This window comes from Talpa occidentalis, unplaced genomic scaffold (assembly GCF_014898055.3).
Source record: "Talpa occidentalis isolate TD23 unplaced genomic scaffold, MPIMG_talOcc4v2.1, whole genome shotgun sequence".
In the NCBI taxonomy this organism is placed as follows: Eukaryota; Metazoa; Chordata; class Mammalia; order Eulipotyphla; family Talpidae; genus Talpa; species Talpa occidentalis.
The window spans coordinates 62,399,540-62,423,511 of NW_026555331.1; the positions used below are offsets into that span (position 1 = coordinate 62,399,540).

At 37.7% G+C, this 23,972-nt stretch overlaps 2 protein-coding genes across 5 annotated transcripts in view; one reads left to right on the forward strand and one right to left on the reverse strand.

Annotated features, from left to right (window-relative positions):
- The window catches only part of NSMAF (neutral sphingomyelinase activation associated factor), a 66,963-nt gene extending 57,808 nt beyond the window's left edge, over positions 1-9,155 (forward strand). The window contains exons 23-31 of the mRNA XM_054692253.1: positions 212-270; positions 3,033-3,100; positions 3,882-3,949; positions 4,621-4,744; positions 5,604-5,687; positions 6,620-6,770; positions 7,164-7,266; positions 7,397-7,506; positions 8,480-9,155. Of these exons, the coding sequence (XP_054548228.1) occupies positions 212-270; positions 3,033-3,100; positions 3,882-3,949; positions 4,621-4,744; positions 5,604-5,687; positions 6,620-6,770; positions 7,164-7,266; positions 7,397-7,506; positions 8,480-8,574 (862 nt within the window). The 3' untranslated portion in view covers positions 8,575-9,155. The remainder of the gene's footprint in view (positions 1-211; positions 271-3,032; positions 3,101-3,881; positions 3,950-4,620; positions 4,745-5,603; positions 5,688-6,619; positions 6,771-7,163; positions 7,267-7,396; positions 7,507-8,479) is intronic.
- Positions 9,156-9,781: 626 nt separating this feature from the next.
- Positions 9,782-23,972, reverse strand: part of SDCBP (syndecan binding protein) — a 37,154-nt gene continuing 22,963 nt past the window's right edge. For 2 of the 4 annotated variants that reach the window (XM_037506346.2, XM_054692255.1), the window contains exons 5-9: positions 20,641-20,799; positions 18,238-18,413; positions 15,778-15,949; positions 13,575-13,666; positions 9,782-10,940 (exon numbers count right to left, since the gene is read on the reverse strand). In XM_037506346.2, coding sequence (XP_037362243.1) covers positions 10,886-10,940; positions 13,575-13,666; positions 15,778-15,949; positions 18,238-18,413; positions 20,641-20,799 — 654 coding nt within the window. In that variant the 3' untranslated portion in view covers positions 9,782-10,885. Of the gene's footprint in view, positions 10,941-13,574; positions 13,667-15,777; positions 15,950-18,237; positions 18,414-20,640; positions 20,803-23,972 lie in introns of all 4 variants that reach the window. The other 2 variants (XM_054692254.1, XM_037506340.2) reach the window with 2 other exon arrangements.

The following is a 23,972-nucleotide window of genomic DNA, read 5'->3' on the forward strand; positions in this document are numbered from 1 at the left end:
CTAAGAGAAGGAATGTTTTCTGGCCACAGTTATTGCCAAAACATGAGTAGAAGTGACCAAGCAGTTATATATTGGCAGGTATATGCAGGGACAGAACTGGCAGACAGCTGTGAAGAAAAAATTGGTAAAATTAAATACAGCATTTGAAACAGACCAGTGTCCTACCTAGTATGTGGTTGATAATAATTTATAAAACTTTGTTTATAAACAGGGCAGTTACTGGAATAGCTGTCTCTTGCAATGGGTCTTCAGTCTTTACAACATCTCAAGGTATGTGTTTCTACCTAAAGAGTGATTTACCTAGAATCATAAAGTGTGTGATTTCCACTCAGTCAAGTATTATACTTGCATGTGCTGCCTCCATATAAAACAAATTTTGAGCAATCTGTGGCATATTACATGCTATTTTATTTTACTTTGACAAAAACAATAATGAAATGCCTTTCTGTTGCTGATAATTCCCCCAAATTTAAGGGCTATGACAGAAAGATCTTGTCTCCCAATCTCTTGCTTGTAAGGGCCTTTCCCCTTGCTGGGAGAGTTCTGTGTGCCGGCCGCAGTTGTCTGTGAGCAGAGAGAAGGGGCAGAGGGTGGCAACAGCTTTGTCTGACATGGGCACCTTAGACAACGCAGTGTAGAGGGTAAACATGCAGATTTGCTGTCTAGTTTTTTGCTTCTGTTATTCAGTATATAATTCAGGGTGTCTATGGTAGACTGCTCAAAATCTAATTCATACATTGTTCATATGCTTATACATTATCAAAATAATGAAAAACTCCTATAGTAGCTAGTTGATATGACTTGTTTCTGACTATATTGATCTTAAAAAGGACTAAGCATAAAACTTCTCTTACTATATAGACATCATTGCTTTCCCTGATAGTCTATATCATATGTTAAAGGATATCTTCTCCCTGTTACATTCAGGTCACCGTGGTAGGGCTCTTGAAGGTGTGAAGGTGAAGAGTAATGTCTCAGCTCTCCTGCTTAGGTTTTCAGACAGCTTGTTTTGACAGAGTTAATAGCTGACTGTTTCTGGGGCTACTTGATGTTTGGTCTTTATCACAGGCAATTATAATTTTTAGCCATTAAGTTAAGAAATGGTGCTGATCCAACTAAGCACTTCTAGTTAAGTCAGTTATCCCCTCAGATTCTGTAATAGGTTTATTATCTGCGTCATAGATTCCTTTCTCTTTGAAATGTTATCTTAGAATTCATGAAACAATTTTCCACAAAGAATAAAAAGTCATTCTACTGTGGACCAGAGTAAATAATTCACACCCAGTTCAGTCGGGGTCACTAAGATGATGTTCTGAAAGAAGGAACACCCGTGTTTGCCAAGATTCTTGTTGGGTTTGCAAGCATAATACAAAGCAGAATGCTTTCTCTGTAAGCAGTCTGTGTTCTTAGCTGAATTTGTCTGTAGCACGGTTTGTTAATCCTTAAGTTTGTCGTGCTGTATAACCTTGTAAACATGAGATCTGGAAGAATCGGGGCTTTACACCCCTGAGACTTACTCAGCATTGTATTGCTTTTTTATGAATTTGCCAAATACAAAGAGTTGCTTTCTTTTCAAGATAAAAACTTTTTTTTTTTTCCTGTTCTTCTCACTTGTAAATTTTAATACTTTACAATACTGGTTTATATGTATTCTGATCATCACCCCAAGTTACATTTCTTCCTCAGATCTGCAGTTTCTGTTTAGCTAGGAGAGCAATTGTGGGGACGCACCGCCTGAGACTAGCACTCGTGGCATTCTTTGATAGGATCCCCACTAGCATAGGGAGGGAGTGTGATTTAAAGGAAAGCACCTTTACAGACTGGGCTGGCGTACGGTACAGTAGGATGCATGCCCAAAGTTAATAAGCTTGTGGTAAATACTCAGAATTGCCTAGTAGAAAGGACATCTATTGAATCAAAAGCAAAGTTAGGAAGAATATCAGAATTCATCATACCCACTAGAGAAAAGCTCAGGTGATATTGTACTTATTCTCCTGGTGTTTTTTTCAAGCTAACGCTGGAGAATGTCTTATTTAGATTGATGTTCAAGTCTCAAGACTTTGTTGGTATTATAAAAGTTAGGTTAAACTATTAAGTTTGTGCAGAAGAAATTAAAGTTTGGTTTTGATATTTTACTTATGTTGTATGTGTACAAATTTAGACATGTATTATTGTATATTTAAAATGTGGAATGTTTGGAGCATATTGTGATTTGCAAGACTTGATTTTTTCATTTTAGTTTTTTATTGAATTATCATTGGTTTACATCATTGCTAATATTTTGAAAGTATAGGAACCCCCACTTCAGGTACATACATAAGAGTTGAATTGCTGGGTCATATGGCAGATCCATTTTTAAACTTTTGAAAAACCTCCATGCACCTTTCCATCGGGGCTAGACTAGTTCATATTCCCACCAGCTGTGTAAAGGGGCTCCTTTTTCTCCACACCCTCACTACCCCTTGTTTCTGGTCTTTTTGATATGGGCCATTCTCACAGATATGCGATGGTATCTTGTTGTGATTTTGAGGTTGTAGTGAACAATTTTGAAAGCCTCTCTTAGGCCAGGACATTAAAAGCTTTGACATTTTGATTGCTAGTTTATTGTCTACAAAGTTAGTGGTTTTTTTTCCTGTAAATGCTAATTCAGCATAAGAATTGGACGGTTATTGTTTAAGGAAAACTTACATTGCCAACATCTTTTTGTTTTCCTTAATATTAGAATTGCTATTTTATTCTTCCAATCTTTGGCTTATATCAATTATTTAGGCTTACCTCTGCATTCATTCATGTTGAAATATCACCGGTACTCCTTGTCTGCACAGGATTTGAGATTTATTTCCTTGTAATACAGAGACTAGATCATGGAGTTCTACTGTTGGATGAGGCCTTAGGTCATCTGGGCCCACCACCCCCAAGACTCCTCAGGAGTCTACTGCCTGTTGTCCTAAAGAGCAAGATGGGAAGCCATCTGTCAACTCTAGGGCTCAGGAAGTCTTTCTGATATATTTCCTTTCTCATTATTAAATTAGATTCAACCTTGAAGATGTTTTCTAAAGAATCTAAAATGCTACAAAGAAGTATATCTTTTTCTAATATGGTAAGTTTATTTTAATTTTAAATGTGTTATCAAAGAAATTCATGTAACTGTTTTATACACACACATATAATGATATTCTGCTTCTTCCAAAACAATTAGTTTATTTCTTTGTGATAGCTACAGAATGCCTTAATTAGATCACCTCTACATAAAATTTATATTTTTGTAGGTTGCCTCTTTCTCATAATATTGTGATTTCCCTTATAGCCTAAATGGAAGAGTTACCTAGTAGAATTCTCCTCAATAAATCATTCCTTTTTTGGAACTAACAGACTAAATGTTTATGGGCTACTTATACTACTTAACACATGTTTGCGTTGGTAGGATGCCTAATGTAGAAAACCAATTTCTGAAAAAACACGTTAATATAAATCATCTGAGAGATCTTGAAACTCCCTAAAGCATTTTGGAGGTTTTCCTTACCCACATAGGTCTGTGAGCCAGAGAGGGTCTTGTATTTGTGAGGTTCACCCCTAGCCCACTCTCCCCCACGAGAAGTACTCAGCGTTGATAGGAGTCCCTCCAGTGCAGGGCAGGAAGGACCTGGAAATCCTCAGGCTAGATCCTACTGCATCTGGCACACTTTGACCTTCTTTCCTACATTTGGGAGACGACTGGGCATCTGAAATTAGCCAGTTGAGAAAACTTGGCAAAATATGAGGAATGCCAATATCTCCAGAATTTTGAGCATTAATTTTAGGGGAACTGAAAAAACAGCTAGTTTTACTACGTTAGGAATTTGCTAATGTAAATTATTAGTGTGGAATCATTTGTATTTCAGGCTCTATCATCCTGTTTACTTCTACCAGGAGATGCCACTGTCATAAGTTCTTCATGGGATAATAATGTGTATGTATCTTTGTCTGCACAACTTTGTAATTGCACTTGCAGTGTAACTACTATTGTGGATGTGAGGCAGGAAAAGACAGAATCGTTGGCAGGTTACTGTATTGTTTTCAAAAAGGAACAGATAATAGGAGATGAGGACAGTACTGATGGATTTGAATATGATTATTTGAATCTACAGTCTCCAATTGGAGTTTTTTTCTTTAAGTTTTAAATGGAGTTAAACAACACAGATGAACCAACCAGACCTGGAAACGTCTAGTTTTATTTATTTATTTTTTAAATATTTATTTATTTATACAAGAACCGGGCTACAGACCAGATGTGCGGGAGGGTGACAGGATTCACCAGAGACAGAGTGGGGAACAGAACAGGCAGACTGATGAAACACACTGCTGAGGGGACTAGCAGGCGAGACGGGAGAGATCTGCTGCGCCATGTGGCGCGGATAGCTTCACAGTGCAGTGCTCAACTGCCTGTGCCACCAGGGAGGCCCACTTCTACTTTTAAATTCAGATTTTGAGTATTTTGGTTTAATAACATGACAAGTAATATATAATTCTACTGATACCTAGTAAGTATAGAATTGATGTTTCCTGAGTATGTGTTTTAAGAGTCTTAAAATTGAGCTGGAATCCTGTTCTGATCATTCTTTTTATCTTTTATTATGTTAGCTATTTCTATTCCATAGCATTTGGAAGATGCCAAGACACATTGATGGGACATGATGATGCTGTTAGTAAGATCTGTTGGCATGACAACAGGCTATATTCTGCATCATGGGACTCTACAGTGAAGGTTTATATATAATTTCTAACTTAATACAAATTGGGGTTATACAAACATTATAAATCATTCAACTACATATTATTGTATTCAGTCACTTCACTGTATATGACAAAGATGTTAAGTTATATGTAAGAATATTGAATTTTATTGCCTGTGGTTTTTTTCAATATGTGCTCTTGCTAATAAGTTCATTAGACATTAGATAGCAGGGTTACAGAGAAATGTGTAATATCAGTCCTTAGGTAACATGATTGGAACTAGTAGTTGATCAGAAAAATTCAAGTTAACATGGGGAATCAATAAAAGATGGAGCATTTTATTTAACGTTAGAACATACAAATGGACATCCATTCGCCATTCTATTATGTAGGGACATTCTTACCATTTTCTTTACAATCCTACACAATTTTCCTGCATAGACGACACATGCATTCATCATCTTCACTTTCTGATATGTGTAAAAGAAAACCATTAAAATTTCTTAGTTTTTCAGAATCTCTCCCCCATTGTTCTAGATCTTCCCTATATCTGATTTCAGTAAATTTTTGGTAACTTGCCATTTTTTTAGTCTTCTGAAAACATTGACACTACACTTCTACACACATAATCCCTCATCCACACAAAAAACTACATGATTACAATAGCAAGTACAAGTAATAGAAACACACAGGTACAAATGGTGGACACTTGGTAGACACGTGGTGGCAGCCATGTGCCAGGGGAGGAGCCAAGAGTACACGGCAGCTGCTTTTTGTTGGCAATTATGTTAAATGCAAGTTGGTTAGTCAAGAGAGTTTTTCCTGAATGTGTGAGAAATGTTGTTCTTATAAATGTTTGAAAATGGCCTCTGCAATATGTTCCAATCCAGGTGTGGTCTGGTGTTCCTGCAGAAATGCCAGGCACCAAAAAACACCAGTTTGACTTGCTGGCTGAGCTAGAACATGATGTCGGTGTGAGTATCAACAACAAAACCTTTCAAAAGCTAAGTTTAAGTGTGGGGTTACAAGGTGGAGATTCTTGGTTTTGTGTATTTATGATCTTTTTTTCAAATTTTGCTTACTGGAAGCTATCAAATACTCTGTTTTGTTGAGTTGACTGCATTTCCAAGTCTTGTCTTTTGTTCTGCAGTTTGCTCTTTCTCTGAGAATTAGCTACTATCCAACTAGATTTCCAGAATACCAGTTTTTGAGCATGACAGTGAATAGTTGGATATCTTAAAACTATTTGGGGCAAGATTGGGCACATCATCTGTCCCGTGTTCTGACACCGAAGGTGAAAGGGACCATCTGTGTAGGATGACACCCACCCAACAGCTGAGGACACTGACTTGATACCCAGGAAGCAGCCTGGGGCAGAATCAAGGCTGGCACTTTGTTCTTTTCACTTGTTCTGTTTCTACAGGGTCACATTGTTGGATTTTCTGCAGTTTTCAGTACTGCCTTTCTCTAAGGTCACAAATAGCTGTCTAATTTGCATTTTTGATAGACTGAGATTGAGAGATAATATTCAGTGTGTGATTCAAGATGGGTCTGCAGGTATAACCTGGAGAGATTTCCCTTATCCCCATAATCCCTCAAATATCATGGATCAGACTTGACTCCAGGAAGTCTGGCTCCTAGCCACAAATTATTATTCATGAAGTTTTAGCTCTTTGAGACTGTGAATTTTAGGCTATTTTAAAAGTGTTATATTTATCATAGCAATAATTCATTATATCACCAACATATCAAGTATTTTATTTTTAAATAATCATTCAGTACGTGATGTTGCAATGCATGTGCAGTAACTGTACCACTGTATCCATGTATTTGAATTGGCCTAGGACAATATAGCTAATGACCATACTTCTAAATGCAGTACTTAACAGTGTGTTTTCTTTCTTAGGTAGATACAATCAGCTTAAACGCCGCAAGTACACTGTTGGTTTCAGGCACCAAAGAAGGCACAGTGAATATTTGGGACCTCACTAAGGCAACCATCTTGCACCAGATTTCATGCCATTCAGGGACTGTATATGATACTGCTTTTAGCCCAGGTAGTTTTTAGTACAGAGGATACCAGGGGAAATTGTAGTTATTTTCATAATACAAACAACAAAAATGTAAAAAGAAAAAACACTCTTTGCTTATAAAAACTTTTGCCTATATCTAAGGCTGCAGAATTTGTACCTAGTAGAAAAGCTATGTTGGATAGTTATTAATTTGTCAACTCACTAAATAAATCTTAAGATACAAATGAACTCATGACCAAATAGTCATAGCATCCTAGTATCTCAAATATTTAAAGACAGGAAGTCTTTCACTGAGTACAGATAGCTCAAGGAAATTGCAAGTGGCGATTAAGCCACTGAATTCAGAAATAAAAATTTCAGTCATCTAAAATACACATCTCAAGCTATAACCTGTATCTGCTTCACCTCGTGTTACAGATAGTCGCCATGTCCTCAGCACAGGAGAAGATGGCTGTCTAAATGTCATAGATGTGCAGACAGGAATGCTCATCTCTTCTTTGCCTTCAGATGAGCCCCAGAGGTATATCTTCTTGAGTTACTAGTGGTGAAGATGTTTACAAGCTCACAATCAGATCATGTCATCTCTGCTTGCACTGACATGTGAGAGAACCCTTTCTGCATGATAATTGTTTTTGAAAATATTCTTGCAGATGCTTTGTCTGGGATGGAAATTCTGTTTTGTCTGGAAGTCAGTCTGGTGAACTGTTTGTTTGGGACCTCCTTGGAGGAAAAATCAGTGAGAGAATACAGGGCCACACAGGTGAGCAGTTATGCAGTTCTATCTCATTCTAAAACACTGAACTCAAACCTGTCTCTCCCATCAGGGAGTAACTCCTCTGAGCAGAAACCATTCCCATGAGCTACCCGTGCTGGAACATTCCCTCCAGCATTGGTTGGCCAGGTAATCTGTATCTCTTGGGTACTTTAGGATTTAGATTTATGTTAACAAGACTTCCAAAAGGAATTTTCTACATAAACTTCCATGTAGAGAATTGAAAAACATTGTAAAAGCTGTAATCAGCTTTTTAAAAAGATAATATACACCCAGAATGTTTTGAGAAAAGAACAATACAAATGTAATGAATTACAGTGAAAACTAAATCTTCCCCCCACACCAATTCCTACTTCCCAGTTTTTAGACAACTTTCTCTAGTTTATTTTTGGGATGCATGTCCTTTTATTGATGAGAGGATGTGTTTGTAGTGTATATAAATGTTCTGCCCCTTGTTTTTATCATTTTGAACATTTGCATATTTTCCTCCTATCTGGAGGATTTATGAATTTTAATTCTTCTGTTACAGTTGTAAGTAGTTACCTCCAGTATGAGCAGTAACTTCCCACCTTTATTTTCTTCCCCATTTTATATTTTAATATTAAAATGATATGCCTATGCTTTTCCCTTCAACTTACAAGTTTCAAATAACATTTGACCCTCCTTCCAATAAAAATGGAAATAGGAAACTTACACTAATTCACTTGCTCCCTTCTTGTGTTTTTTGACTTTTGTTGCAGGGGTGTATAACTATTAGCATTTTGCTCTGTCCCCATATCTCCCAGTCATTTTGGCATTAGTTTTATGTTGAAATACTTTCTTATTCTGTAAATGTCCCTTGTAATAAACAACAAAGTTTTATTTATTGAAAGAATGAGACAGTACAACATAGTATTTACCAGTGTATCTTTGGGGACCTCCTGTTAACTTACTACCTAACCATAGTGTCTCTTTCTCCCAGGTGCTGTGACATGTGTATGGATGAACGAACAGTGTAGCAGTATCATCACAGGAGGGGAAGACAGACAAATCATGTTCTGGAAATTGCAGTATTAAGTGCCTTTTCCTTTCGAATATTAAATTGAACTCTATTTAATGTATTTTTAAGCCAAACTTTTAAGTGAACTGGTGAATGTGCAATGATAGTAATTAGAAGTTTTACCACTGTGGTTTTAAGCCGTCTAAACCACGATGACTTCATTCAAAGCCATTAGTTGCCATCCTTTAAGACATACAGCTATGGCAGTGTTAAGGAGAAAACATCCCATCTGTAAGGCAGACGATCATCCCAGTACAAGGCTGATCAGAAGTCTGGGTGGCAAAGAGAATATCTGGAGAAACTTTCAGAAAGCACTGAAAAATTTAGAATTTTCCAAGAAAATGTGCAGTATTCTCTACTAATTCTGAGTCACTCTATTTTGTTGTCCTTATCTACACAATTGCTGCCCATTAGGTTTTTGGGTATGTGTTTCATGGAGTGGTTACTTTCTAAAACCTGCTGTCCTCAGATTCTAAGAACCTGGGGAAGGACTAGCCGTTCTTGTAACAGTAAGTTTGCTGTGTATAGGGACAGTTTATTTCATTATAGTTATTAAATGCTCATCTTTTCTACGACATTAAAAGTATTTTTCTGTAATGAAAGTAGTTTTCATTTTCTTATTTAAACAACTAGTACCTTTTAAGCAAATCAAGTATTGATCCTTCTAGAAAAGTATACTTAGTGATGTAAATACTCTTCTAATAGTTTTAAAACTCTCTTCAGACCCAAATCCAGATACCCAGGTAGATAAACGGGAAACGTTGCCTTGTTTGCTTTCCTAAATGTTAAAGAAGGTAAGCTATAGAGAAATAACACTGGTAGCCTTTTTATAGTCAGCTTCTGAACCACATTAATTATGTAATTTAAAATATTTCTATTATCTTTTAAAAACATTCCTCTATCTTGTAGGCAGTGTGGCTGGGGGGACCCTTGAATGATACCAGGCAACAGAATTTTCAAAGTCAGTTTTAAGTGTCATTAAACATGCCTAGCTCTCGGGTGTTGCCAGGGAGAATGAATAGCTGCACTGAACTGCTGCTGTCTCCTGCAAGTCAAGGCTGGGCTGAGCTGGCAGCACTTTTCCAGACACCCTCAGCAAGAGGGCTTTTCTCAGGGCCCCTGGATGTCTGCTGCTCTGGGACATGAATTTTATATACCTGTTTTCTAGGTCATAGATGAGTTTGGTGAAAGCTATGGAGTGTTTCCAAATGAAGCAATAACAGACAAACTAAAATTTAACTTTATTTATCATATTTAATTAAAATAGAATAGGCAAAAATCAGAATAAAGTGTCACTGCCATTCTGTGTGCAGGAAGGGGAGTCAGGAGATGGGACTGATTATCGGGAAGACATTATTGTAAGGTTCAAAGTAACTAGGTTACATAATGTTAAGAATAAAATGCCAAGATTAGGTATTATCCCACTTGATTGAAAAAAGGGAGTCAAAAGTTTATCCTACTTACTATAATTTTTACATTAAATAATACAGTGATATATTTCTGAGCAAGTGATACAGTAACTTGTAGAAGAAATTAAGTTTCCATTACACAATGACTAGAAAATCTCAAATGCAGCTAAGCAGCTATGCTAGAGCTCAGTATATAACACCGTTACACTGTTCTGGGCTAGTGTACATGTCAGCTTAATCTAGAAGTGTATTTTAGGTTTCAGAAAGGCAGCAAGAGTTATATTTTGGCTTTAATTCTAGATGCTTAACAAAGTTAAGGCGACAGTTGAAGCATATTAAGTGAAGGTAGTTAAAATTTAATGATAATCAGCACAATCTCTTGCAACATACATACACTGTATAATGCTTATGTGGAATGAAACCAGTGTTATGTATTGGTGTTTTACGTACGCACACTATGCACATACACAGAACTAAAAACTATCAAAAGCAATCACTATTGTCGTGCTGTTGAGAGCATAGTAAAAATGCAAATGTACCATAAAACTAAAGTACTATGAACAGCACTACTGGCAATCTAGAATAAAGGTGACCAGTTCTAACACAAAGCTAAGCCTGTATCATTCATCCTAATCATAATGGCTTATAAAAGCATCAGGTTTCCAGTAGAGAAACTATTCTATGAAAGTTAGTAAATATTTTCAGTTTCACATCTGTAAAACCCAGATAAGGCTACAACTATCTTGGAGTCTGAACAAGATATGAGATCAAACAGTACGGTTCCCAGCCATAATGTAAGACAGGAAGGTCCTCATGCAGCATATGCTCTCTGGCTCCTAGAAAGCTTCATGTGCATAATAAAGAAGTTGTCAAAGAAGTAAACTGGAGTAGGTCACCGAAGGTTCCATTGTGCCATGACTTAAACTTCAGGAATGGAGTGATCCATCAGGCTTTTCATAATGCTTGGTGCCATCCTACAAGAGAGGCATTTTTATTAAATGCTGAAACTTGGCTTTCTTTTTCCAAAAATACTATGTGGAGACTAGAAAATTCCAATTCAATCTTGGGACCTATTAGCACCCAGTGGAGTGATGGGGAGGTTCTTTTTAGTGAGCTCAGATCTAAGGGTCACAGGTATATCGTAACTGCTTACTGATACCTAGTGTGAAAGGCTGTCTTGGCTAGAAAAATCAAGATACAAAGCTTTTCATGTTAATGATTAAAAAAAAAGAAAATGACGCTATTATGAACTGAGGAGAAAATGGGATGGGGAGGGGGGGAGGAGACTATCAATGGTTTAAGAAAACTCTCCACCAGAGAACTCTCCAACTAGTTTAGTCCTCACAGTAATTCATTCCCTCTCCCAGCTCCACCCCCAAGAGTAGCTAGCTATCAATTTTACCTAAAGCTGAACCAAAAATTTCACTACAAGTGTTTTGTTTTTGAATCTCTTTGATTTTCACATGCAAGTTAGATTCTGAAAGAGGGATTCCAAATTGTCCTGGCAAAAATATCCATGATGTTAAGTCTGGCTTTTAAAAACAACAACTCTTGCAGCCCCTTTTCTATTCTTCCTATTCAGCTTTCCAGGTCACAATTCTGAACTAGCAATGCACCTGCACATACTTCCTGTTTCCCTCTTGATATGCTCCAGAGAACAAAAAATTAACTGCTAACAACCCACAGGCAAGAATTCTCCCATCATAAATGATCATAAGGAGGTTTCTACTGAGTAAAGGAGTGACAGGCATAGTATAACCACAGATAATTTTACTGAAAAACTGAAAGCTGGAATGAAAGCCTACCCAATTCTACCTGTGCACCTCATTTCCTACTAGGAAGTATCAAAATTTATAGGAAGCACATAGTGAAATTTATACTTGGGAAGTTGTGAGGGGTTAGCCTTACAAAACAATTCCTCTAAATAATTTACTTCAGATTTCTATAAACAGCAATTTAATCCCTTAGGTAAAAGGACTAACGATTTAGTGCTGAGAAACATTGATAGCCACATGCAAAAAAAAAAAAAAAAAAAAAAGCAAGATCCATATTTAACTCCAAAACCAAAAATTAATTCAAAATGGATTAAAGATTTGGACATAAGAACCAAAACCATAAAGCACTTGAAGGAAACACAGGGGACACATTATAGGACATCTACCACTAAGATAAATTTGGGAATACAATCCGAGCAGCAAGGGAAACAAAAGCAAAAGTAAACAAGTGGGAATATATTAATTGGTTCCGAAAGAAACCATCACTAAAACAAAAAGGCAACCTACAGAATGGGAAAAAAATATTTGCATACCATACATCTAACAAGAGGTTGATCTCCAAAATTAACACAGTACTTACACAAATCAACAACAGAGAAACAAACAATCCAACTAAAAAATGGGGACAGGACCCCAACAAACACCTCTCTATAAAGACATTCAGATGGCCTACCAGACATCTGAAAAAAATGTTCAACAACATTTACTGTAAGAGAAATAAATACAAACTAAAGCCACGAGATACCACTTCACCCTTATTGAGAATGGCCCATGTTTAAAAGAATGGAATTCACAAATGTTGGTGAGGCTGTGGTGAAAAGGAATTTTCATCCACTGTTAGTGGGAATGCAAGCTGGTAGAGTCCCTGTGAAAACAGTATGGAAATAAGAAAATAAAAATGGAGATTCTGTATGACCCAGTAATACCTCTGTTAGATAGTTATCCAAATAATGTGAAAAATATAATACAAAAAGATCTCTCTACATTGTAAATAGCAGCACTATTTACAATGGCCAGATCATGGAACCAGCCCAAGTGCGCTTCACCAGATGAAGGGAAGAGAAACTGGAGTATATAGTCAATGAATTATTACACAGCTGAGAAGAAAGATGAGATGGCATGTGGGGCAAAATGATTAATGAAAATGATTATATTGAGGGAAATCAGTCAAAAAATTTAAGACGGATTTTGGATGGTTTCACTCATCCACAGAAATATAAACACCCAAAAATTTACATGCAAACAATCCAAGGACTAATTTTTTTTTTTAAAAATATTTATTTATTTATTTATACAGGCACTGGGTACAGTCAGAAGTGCGGGAGGGTGAGAGAATTCACCAGAGCCAGAGCAGGGAGCAGAGCAGGCAGAAGGACTGAAGTACACTGCTGAGGGGAGCAGCGAACAGGAGGCAGGAGAGGTCTGCGCGCCATGTGGGACCCTCCTCCGGTGGCCAAGAGCAGCCGGGATGTAACCGGCGCTGCAGAAGCTGCGGGCAGCTTTGCAACCCAGCGCTCAACCGCTGCGCCACCGGGGAGGCCCGAAATAAAAATTTGAACTCAGCAAAAAGAAGACAATGGTTACCAGAGGGAACAGGAGAAAAGGATGAGGGATGGGGGAGGGAGGCAGAGGTATGGGCATGGATGGTTTGGTGGTGGATCTTAAAAAAATAAATTTAAAGTGCAAGTGTAAAGGATAGAAGAAAAGAAGCTCTACCTACTGACATGTCCAGATTTTTGGGAAAAAAAAAAAAAGATTTGGGAATTAAAAAGAAAAGTGTAGTGCTTATATTAAGACACATGACCACAAGCATCAGGCTGAAGATTTACTTACCTTTTAATGATATGTTCAAAGATAAAGGCAGGCATAATTGTAATGGTAATTATAGTACCAGATGTTGACAGTATGTCTGCAATTTGAGAGTCCTGTTGAAAAAACACATAATGAAAATTAATTCTACTGAGGCTTATAAATGTGAAACTGTTATTCTCAGTAAAAAAATATATATACAATATATATACCCTCTTATGTATTACCTCTAAAATCCTGATCCTTGTTATTTATCATTTTGCTTACCAAATTTAATTCTACAGTTACAATACTTAGCTGACAATAAAACTGCTTACATAAACTGAGTTAAATTGCTAGCAAAGTCCTTTCATTAACAAAATAACTTTCCCAATATACAATATTACCATATCCCTTCAGTTAATTATGTAGTTTTTTTAAAGATTTATTTTTATTTATTTATGCATACAAGAACTGGAAGGTAGGCCAGAGGTGGGGGGTGGGGTGAGAGGATTCACCAAAGACAGAATGGGGAGCAGAACAGGCAGATCCGCTGAAATACACTGCTGAGGGGAGCAGTGGGCGAGACAGGAGAGGTTTGCTGCACCATGTGGGTCACCTCCCTAGCTGGGGATTGAACTCATCCACTGTAGCTGGTGATAGCTTGATAGCGCTGAGACGTTATTTAACCCCCTCTGCCACCAAGGAGGCCCAACTATGTATTCTTCAGTTTAGGAAATGAACAAGTCTTAATGAAAACCGTAAGTCCTTAAAATCTTTAGTAATTTGTGGAAGGGAAAAAAAAAAAACTATTAAAATGATGTACTTCAAACTGAAAAGCTTCTATACAGCAAAAGAGACATTAACCAAAACAAAGAGACATCCCACTGATTGGGAAAAAATCTTTGCACTCCATACAACTGATAAAAAACTGATCACAAAGATATACAAAGAACTCACACGACTCAACAAAAAAGTAAACAATCCAGTCAAGAAATGGCAGAAGAACTTAAAAGACATTTCTCCAAAGAGGAAATCTAAATGGCCAAAAGGCATATGAAAAAATGTTTAACATCCCTTATAATCAGGGAAATGCAAATCAAAACCACAATGAGATACCACCTTACACCAGTAATAGTGGCACATATTAAAAAAATTAGCAACAACAAATGTTGGTGAGGATGTGGTGGAAAAAGGAACTCTCCTGCACTGTTGGTGGGAGTGCAAACTGGTCCAACCACTATGGAAAGCTATCTGGAGGTTCCTCAGTCTACTAAAAATGGAGCTACCATATGACCCGGCAATTCCACACCTAGGGATCTACCCAAAGGACTCAAAAACATTGATTCAAAAGAACACCTGTACCCCTGCGTTTATTGCAGCACTATTTACAATAGCAAAACTTGGAAGCAACCCAAATGCCCAAAAACAGATGACTGAATCACAAAGATGTGGTATATATAAATAATGGAATAGTAGTCAGCAATCAAAAAAGATAAACTCATGCCATTCGCAGCAACGTGGATGGAGCTAGAAGGAATTATATTCAGTGAAATAAGCCAGAAGGAAAAAGAAAAATATCAGATGGTTTCACTTACAGCAGGAATATAGAGGAACCAAATAAGACATCTATGTAAAAAAAATAACAACAGTACAAACACAACAAAGCAAAAACGGACAATTATAAATCAGAGACATACTGCAGGAGAAGAGGAGGGAGAGGGATCAGAGGGAGGGAGGAGCACAGGGGACTGAGGTGATGGTGTATGGGTATAATGGTGAAGGAAACTATGGAGACTGCACCTGAGGAGATGGGGGAAGCAAATATTATTTAAAAATGAACAATGATATAAAAAATTTTAAATAAAATAAAATACATAAAATGATGTATCTTATGTATACATAAGCTAGTTTTCATTTCCTACAATTCCTGGATTAAAACTGGGCAATCAGTCATTTAGAATGTCATCCAAACATTCAGTGCCCCTCCTTTACAGAATTCTAGCTCCAGGGACTTCAGAGCTCATCTAGAGTCCAGCCCCTGTGTTATAGGAATAGATAATCGCCCACATAATTCCTGTGACTGGCCTGAGACACAGCTTACACAGAGCACAGCCAGAGCCCCAGTCCCGGCATTGCTCATCCCACGGGGTTTCTATATTTGGAGATCGAATGAAAGCAGGCACCTGAACAGACATGAAAAAGACATCTGCTAAAATAAAACTGTAGCAGCACGTCTGTTTCTTACCTTCAATCCAATGACATTTTGCCCATTGATTTCACAGATGTTGTGTTCTGTGAGAAGACCATTTCTTGCTGCAGAACTATCTTTCACTATGGATGTTATTTTTCCGTTTTTAAAGATAAAGCCAACATGTCCAGTACTATCCTTATGCATGGTAATTGTGCGTTCAAAGGGCCTACAAATATAATGGATTCAATTAAAAATTTAAATCCAAGGTAAACATTTTAATGGATTTTTATTCTGCCATACCAGATACTTTGTAATAATAAACTCTAAATGGCACTAATAACAACTTAGTTTGGCTCTGATACTGTACATTCACAAAGCATCTTGACATCAATGTTTTTGGTTCTTTTTTTTTTTTTTTAATCTTTATTACTATTTGCCTAGTTCTAATCGAGGATTTCCTTCTTTTAAAGTATCAAAAACACAAATCTTCATGCATTTTGAGTATGCTTTCCCTATAGAATTCACTGTAATTTAATATTAAGAATGAGCGAGGCTTTGAACAAAAATCAGTTTCAACAAAAACTAAATTGTATCTTTTACTAACTTCTAGTATTTCCTGGAGATGAATTATTCTTAGGAAGTATTTCCTTTATTAAAAACATTTGTAGGGGGCCTCCCCGGTAGCGCAGCGGTTGAGCGCTGGGTTGCGAAGCTGCCCGCAGCCTCTGCAGCGCCAGTTCGATCCCCGCCTACTCCCCGGCCACCGGAGGAGGGTCCCACATGGCGCGCAGACCTCTCCTGCCGCCCGCTGCTCCCCTCAGCAGTGTCCTTCGGTCCTTCTGCCTGCTCTGCTCCCCGCTCTGGCTCTGGTGAATTCTTTCACCCTCCCGCGCTTCTGACTGTACCCAGTGCTTGCATAAATAAGTAAAAATAAATCTTAAAAAAAAAAAAAAAAAATTTGTAGGGCCTCCCTGGTGGCGCAGGCGGCTGAGCGCCGCACTGTGAGGCTGCTAGCAGCCTCTGTAGCGCCAGTTCCGGCCAGCCAGGGAGGGTCCCACATGACATGGCAGATCGCTGCTCCCCTGAGCGGTGTATTTCAATAGATCTGCCTGTTCTGCTCCCTGATCTGTCTCTGGTGAATCTTCTCACCCTCCCGCGCATCTGGCCTGTACCCCAGCTCTTGTATATATAAATAAAATAAATCTTAAAAAAAAATGTAGTAATTCTTACATATTGATATTGGAAATTTTATAGAAGATATTTTTGCTGTATTTTAAAAGAACTGTAAAAGAAAGAACACCTAAGTTCCTGAGGGCCTTTTTGAAAGGAAGGCAACACAGCTACCACAGAAGGGAGCCAGACTATCTTCTCTCAAAAGCTGTCATGCCGGGTACGCTTGCTTACCTCTCTACAACCCTGCCATCATTCCTATATGAGGTTTCTGATAAATCTATGTTTACATCATACATTATAATTATATCTAAATTCAGAACAGTCATATCTTCCTGCTGGCCCAAGTCTCGCTTTGGAGACTTTGTAGCATTTACCTACAAAATATTAAATACTTACGTATGTGGGAAAATGGAAACACAAAAGTTTAAAGAAGAAGAATAAAACCGAAAAGCTAACTGTTAACAATGTGCTAAGGGTCTACCCTAAGCCTTGTCTAAGGGCTGGGGCAAGAAAACAGAGGGACTTCATGTGCTCAAAGTTACTGATAAATAAACTTTATTTATAAATAAAATGTCGTAACTAAAATGTCCCACTCTCCCACCTTGACAAGAGCTTTATAGCTACCCAAAAGGCCAGTTTTGGTTTTCAGAACTTGTGGCCGTCTTAGTAGTTCTGAAGAGACGCTGTGACTGTGCGTGAACACCCTCGGCTAAAGGGCTAAGAAGTAAACTGGAAAGTGAGGCCAGAGCTGCCATGCTGCTTACTGTTTCAAGATACATTTCCTATTTTCTAGATAAATGAAGGCAGGAAAGTATCTTCTTAAAGGATGAACTCTAGAAACTATAATGTTTATGCAAAACCACAGTACTAGTAAAAAAAAAAAAAAAGTAAAAACTACTTAAGAAAAGCCTGCACCTCAGTAACTGAAAGGATATAAGGCTAATCAATAACATCTGATCAGGGTCTCCCGTGGTGGCGAGCGCAGTTGAGCGCAGCACTGTGAAGCTGTCCGCAGCCTCTGCAGTGCCGGTTCAATCCTGGCCAGCCGATGAGGGTCCCACATGGCGCGGCAGACCTCTCCTGTCGCGCCCGCTGCTCCCCTCAGCAGTGTATTTCAGTCAGTCTGCCTGTTCTGTTCTCCGCTCTGTCTCTAGTGAATCCTCTCACCCTCCCACGCATCTGGTCTGTACCCAGGTCTCATATAAATAAATAAATAAATCTTTAAAAAAAAAAATCTGATCATTTTCTACAACAAAATACTACACTCAAAAAACCCTAGAAGTCGAAAAAATTGGAAAACTAGTCTGGAATTACAATTTGAACTGTTCAGGAACAGCTTACCTGTCACGGATAGTCATAGTAATCTTCCCTCCAAAAGCCTGTTTAAGCACCTTGTGTGCTTTGTCAGAGCTCCAGCCTGCACAGTTTTCCCCATTGATCTGGAGTATTTGATCCCCAAATCTCAAACCAACCAATGAGGCCGGAGAATTTGCTTGCACTAGCTGAACAAACACACCCTAGAGGATAAGAAAACAACTAGTCATTTACCACAGTTTTTAAGTGCTGGAAAATTAAGATCAAATTGCTTAGGTTAGGATTCTATCCCTATTAAAAAAAGAAAAAAAACATGAGTCTCTATTGTTACCCCCCCAAAAAAAGAAACAAAAAATTTTATGAAGGTAATAATCCGAAGAAATTAGGTCACAAAATGAGATCTCATTGGTAATTTCTACCTCAAATCATGACCAACCACAACCATACCCTTCACCTTGGAATAAAATGGCTAAGAAGACTCAAGTGAGATTACTATAACAAAGGTAAGCTATGCATCTGATAACAATGTTTATTAGCATAAGATCATTACCTGAGGGAAAGGAGTCAAGTGTTAGAAATTTTGTGATTTGTTTCATAGCTTACTAAATGATAGTACTTTAAGGTCATAGATCTATTTAAAGGTGCCAAATTACAAATAAACAAATAAGATTAGGGTTTATTTAGTAGCCAATAAAAGTGGGCATATTCAATACCACTTTGGTTCTTCTCAAGAATCTACAGTGAAATAAAGAAAACTCAAGTACAGTTCATTAGGAACCCACAAGCACACTTCTACTTGCATAAATTCTGAAATCAGATGTTGAACAAAATACAAACAAACAAGTATAAAAAGGAGTAAACTTGGTAAAATATAAAAGCATCTACAAGGTTAGACTCTCTTGCCATCTCTAGGTGGGCCAGACATGATTTTTGTCATGTATCTTATACTTTAGTTTAGGGCAGTACCTGGAAATTAGGTGGCAGTCTGCAAAGTGGTCAGACCAATGACCTTTGGCCAAGTGGACCAAATCCCCTGCAAGGACGAGTGCAGTAGCAAGCAGGACCCTGTGAAGTGTATCCTGTCTCTTTAGGACAGAAAATGGAGCAGAGAAGAAACATTTGCATAAGGGGCAGCATATATTCTACTCACTGAAAAGGAAGGGAAGCACTGAAGTCAGAACTTCAGTGTTCTGTGAGTAACACTGTGTCTTGAATAAACCATGAGTGTGCAAAGATTCAACCATCTGGGGAAGCAGCCAGGGTTAAGAGCTTCCTGCCAAAACTGGTCTTAACCACTGACTGCAGCGCACCGCCGCTCTCATGGTCATTTTTTATGTGAAAAGATTTTCACACTGAGGTAAACAAGTCTTAATAAAAAGGGATCTAACAGACAAAGGTATTGATCAAAAGCAGACATCAGGGTAGAAACAGCATGTCCTTATACTATTCAAAATGCTTCCTCAGAGAATAAACCTGGCTTCATTACTTCAGTATAGTAAGGTGAGAGATAAAATAATTGTAAAGGCAAAGTAATGGTTGACATAATGAGAAAATCACTGTTGCTTAGAAAATGATTAAATTCAAAGTGAAGGATGGAAATAAACTGCAAACATTTCACTAGTTTAATGACCATCATGGGTTTTAAAATGACCCATCAGATGCAGTATTAGTACACAAAGCTATAAAAAAAAAAAGATGAACTCTCACCATTTAAGACAACATGGATGTAGCTAGAAGGGGGTTTTATGCTAAGTGAAAAAAGACAAGGAGAAAGACGAATACTGAATGATGTCACTCAGAGGTGGAATACAAACAAAACAGGAGAAACCAAACTAAAAACAAACCCTATAAAGATAATTGTAAAATGGAAGCCGCCACAAGGGACGAATGGAAAGCAAAGAGGGGAGATAGTGCAATGGATTGTGGGTGCCATGGTGGTGGGTATGGTGTGATATCTTATATCTGAAGAGATGGAATCAATGTTACCTCAAAAAAAAAAAAAAAGAAAAGAAAATAACACATCAGACAACCACTGATTCTCACTAATCTCATTAGTTTTTTCTTAACTTCCACAAATGCCATATGTCCTCTTTCAAATGTCAGGGTTTCATTATACAAACATTACACCAAAAAAAAAAAAAAATTATACAAACATGATACAAACGTGTATGTTGCAGACAATGAACGCCACTAAGAGGACTCAAAAAGAAAAAGACATTCATTCAAGATAATGTTGGAAGTCCCAACTTTCCCTCTTCAAAATAGAATTTATCCCAGTGGACAGATTTAAGTTATTAGATTTAAAATACTCTCAATTATAAATGTACCACAAGAATTAAGGTTCTTTCTATTTCAAATTATTTTAACATTGGCCACTTAATATCCAATAAGCTATTTAGACAAAGTCCAATAGATATTAAAAATACTTACATTATCTACTGATTTAAGCCTGAGCCCAATTTTTCCATCTTGGTCTTTACACAAAATAGCTTCACGAATCCCTTGCTTAATTTCTGCTCTACGAATTCCAACATCATTACCAGTCACAGGAGCCACCATATAGTTCATACTAGAAGGTCTTGGTACCAACTGCTGACAAAACATACAAAATGTGTCAGTATTTGAAACATTCTCCATGAAAAAAATATTAAATAACTAATTTGAATGTACTCAATTGTGGTTTCATAGAAAATAATCTGCAAATTACTTCCTTTAGACAGTTTGATTTTTGCAAAAATGACCTTGGTTTTTATTTACTAATTCATCATATTTACGCTTCATTTATTATCTCCAGATACAATGACTTACTTTGTCATCTTCTGAATTCCCAGCATTTGTTTCCCGTGTACTTTTAGCTAGTCTTCAACTGAAATGTTGGATGAGTGCTGGCACATGAAAGACAATCAAATAGTGTCTCTTGTCCTCTTTAATAAATAAATATGCCTTAGCCAATGAGAAGCACAAACCAGACCATCCTAAAAGTTATACTAGGGACTCATGGCACATACCATGATTTAAACTCTCATTTTTCCTTCAAGTTTTCTTGACTAAAACTGGTTTCTTGTTTTAAGTGGAACCTTTCCTCAACCAAAAAGTGTATCAAGGAAGAATTTACCAAAGTTTTTTAACAGGAATCTGTTACAGAAAGAGAAAACTCTCTGTTCTACCTTAAGAATTATGATACTATAAGGGATCAGGAAAAAAAATAATAAATAAAAATACAAATTAATGGGCAACTATAAATCAGAGACATTCTGCATGGGAGGGAGAGGAATCAAAACGGGAGGGTACAGCACGGGGACATCATCACCCTGGTGATGGTGCACAGGTGAACTGGTGGTGGGAATTTTACAGGGAATACACCTAACTGGCAGAAGAAAGCAAACACTATACATAAATGAACAATGATGTAAAATATATACAAATAAATTTTAAAAAATAATTATGGCAAGAGAATCAATTGTACAAAAAGAGCTACACACAGACCACAGGTACACATACACAAATTTGTTTGTTCAGAATTCATGGTAATTAAAGTCAGCATAATCTAAAGGTGACAATATAACGGAACACACACACACACAATTTTATAAACCAGAACACAATGCCAGAAATTACTGCAGTGAATGACTAAAGTTTAAAGACGAAATAAATACAACTATAAGAGACAGGAAAACTAGGGAATGGGACAGAAGATCTTCAGAAGCAAATTATTTTGTTTAGCCAGAACAGAGGGCAAAGGAGGGAGCGTGCTTTGGAGTGGATTTTACTTTGGGAAAATAAATCTTTATTTTTCCACCAAGTATTTTTAAGTACTTACTATGTATTCTTCTTTATGACTAATTATGACTAATACCACTTTACCTCTGCCTCCTCCCCCACATCAAGAGAGTAAACTAAACCATCTCTGGCAAAAGGTACTAAAAACACCTACCATCCCCCGTTTCTACTCTGGCCCTCCTATTATCCATTCTCCACACAGCACGCTAGAAATCATTTTAAAATTTTTTGGTTAAATCAATTAAACCACTCCCACTACCCAGATCCCAATCCAGACCATGTGGCCCTGACTCCCTCTGCAATGCCATCCCCTACCACTTTCTGCCTTGCCTCTTGGGTCTACCAAGCTCATTTCTGCCTGAAGACACTTGAGTTCTCTGTCTATATTACATGCAATATTCTCCTACCGGATATTCACGTTTCATTCCCTTATCTGATTCAATTTTCTGCTCAAATATCAACATTTCAGAGAATATACATGATCATGATGTGAAAATACAGCCCTGGCACTCTATTCACTAACTTTCCTTATTTGACATATCATAAATACTGGTTTATTTATCTGGAACATGGGCTGCACTAAAGCTGCGGTGGTTGAGGTGCTCTGTGGATTACTACTTTACTAACCACACAGAGCACAGTGCCTGGAGCACTGCAGGTTCTTAAGCTATCGGTTCTCACCTCCATTCAATGAAGGTGTCAGTGGGAGACAACATGTTGGAAGGCTGGATTCTATATTACAGAATACAGGATATGCTTTAAATGAGTAACCAAATACATGATGCAGCTGCCACCAAGGCTTGAAATACAAGGTCTGAACACTAACTTGTGGCTGTGGAAATGGTTCTTCTCTCCCTGTTATTTCTCAACACCCACACACAAAACTCCAGCATCCTGTTCTCACTGAGCTCTGTAGTTTGGAGGTGTTATTTTCAGGGGAGGAATGCCTCCACTAAGGGACAAAGTTTTTCCCTGAATTAGAGGATCTCTAGCTAACTGTTTTGGATTCACATGCCACTGAAACAAAGCAAGAAAAGGTTACTAACTACTGGCTAGGTTGATTAATTCTGGTTACCAAGATTAACTGGGTTGCTTTTAGATAATACATTCTAGATCATATTTGAAACCCTGAAATTTCTTTGGGATGTCTATTAGGTCTTCCATGTCCAACAGTAAAATTATGAGGAAAAACAGATTTCTGCTTACAGTTGGGATGGGACCAGATTTACCCTCCTACCATGAAGAACTACAAAACTGGAAAAACAGGTGGTCACGATTTTTGGACTGTGGACATTAGGCGGTATAGGGCGGTGATTCCTAAGAGAAGGAAAACATGAGGTGAGCCCAGTGATCATCAGCTTTCTGCCGAGAGCACTATCTAGACTGCAGCAGAGAGGTATGACTCCTAACCAGAGCACATGCTCTCACTAAGTTGAGGATTCAAGGAGCAGGTTAGGAAAGCTGAAGCAGCTAGCAAGGCAGCTTGCATTTACAGGGCTAAGCCCCAGAGAACAGAGAGCTACACAGAGAAAGAGATCTAAAATCTGTTCACGGGACTCAAATCTACAGCTGAACACGCATACAAATACGTGTGAGGTAAAGCTCCATTGGCCAGGAAAAAAACACACTGAACAGTTCTTGGAAACCACAGAGGATTGGAAAGCATTCAAGTTCCCACCAGTAAGGATGGAGTATGCTGGATGAATACACAGGGCATTCAGTAGAGAACCAGAGAGCACATATTTCTTTAGCAGTCGGGCAACCCTACCCTTGTAAGAAAGGCTTTAGACCTACCCCAAAAAACGCACAACAAACCTCAGAATGATCACACTGACCATATGCAACTTAAATTCTTACCAGAAAGTGCCAATGTTCTTTAAATTACAGCGTAATTTTACCTTACCATGTAAAATTCAGAATGTCCCGCTCCAACTAAAACAATGCATGCATATCAACAAGCACTATATTTTTAATATATTAAA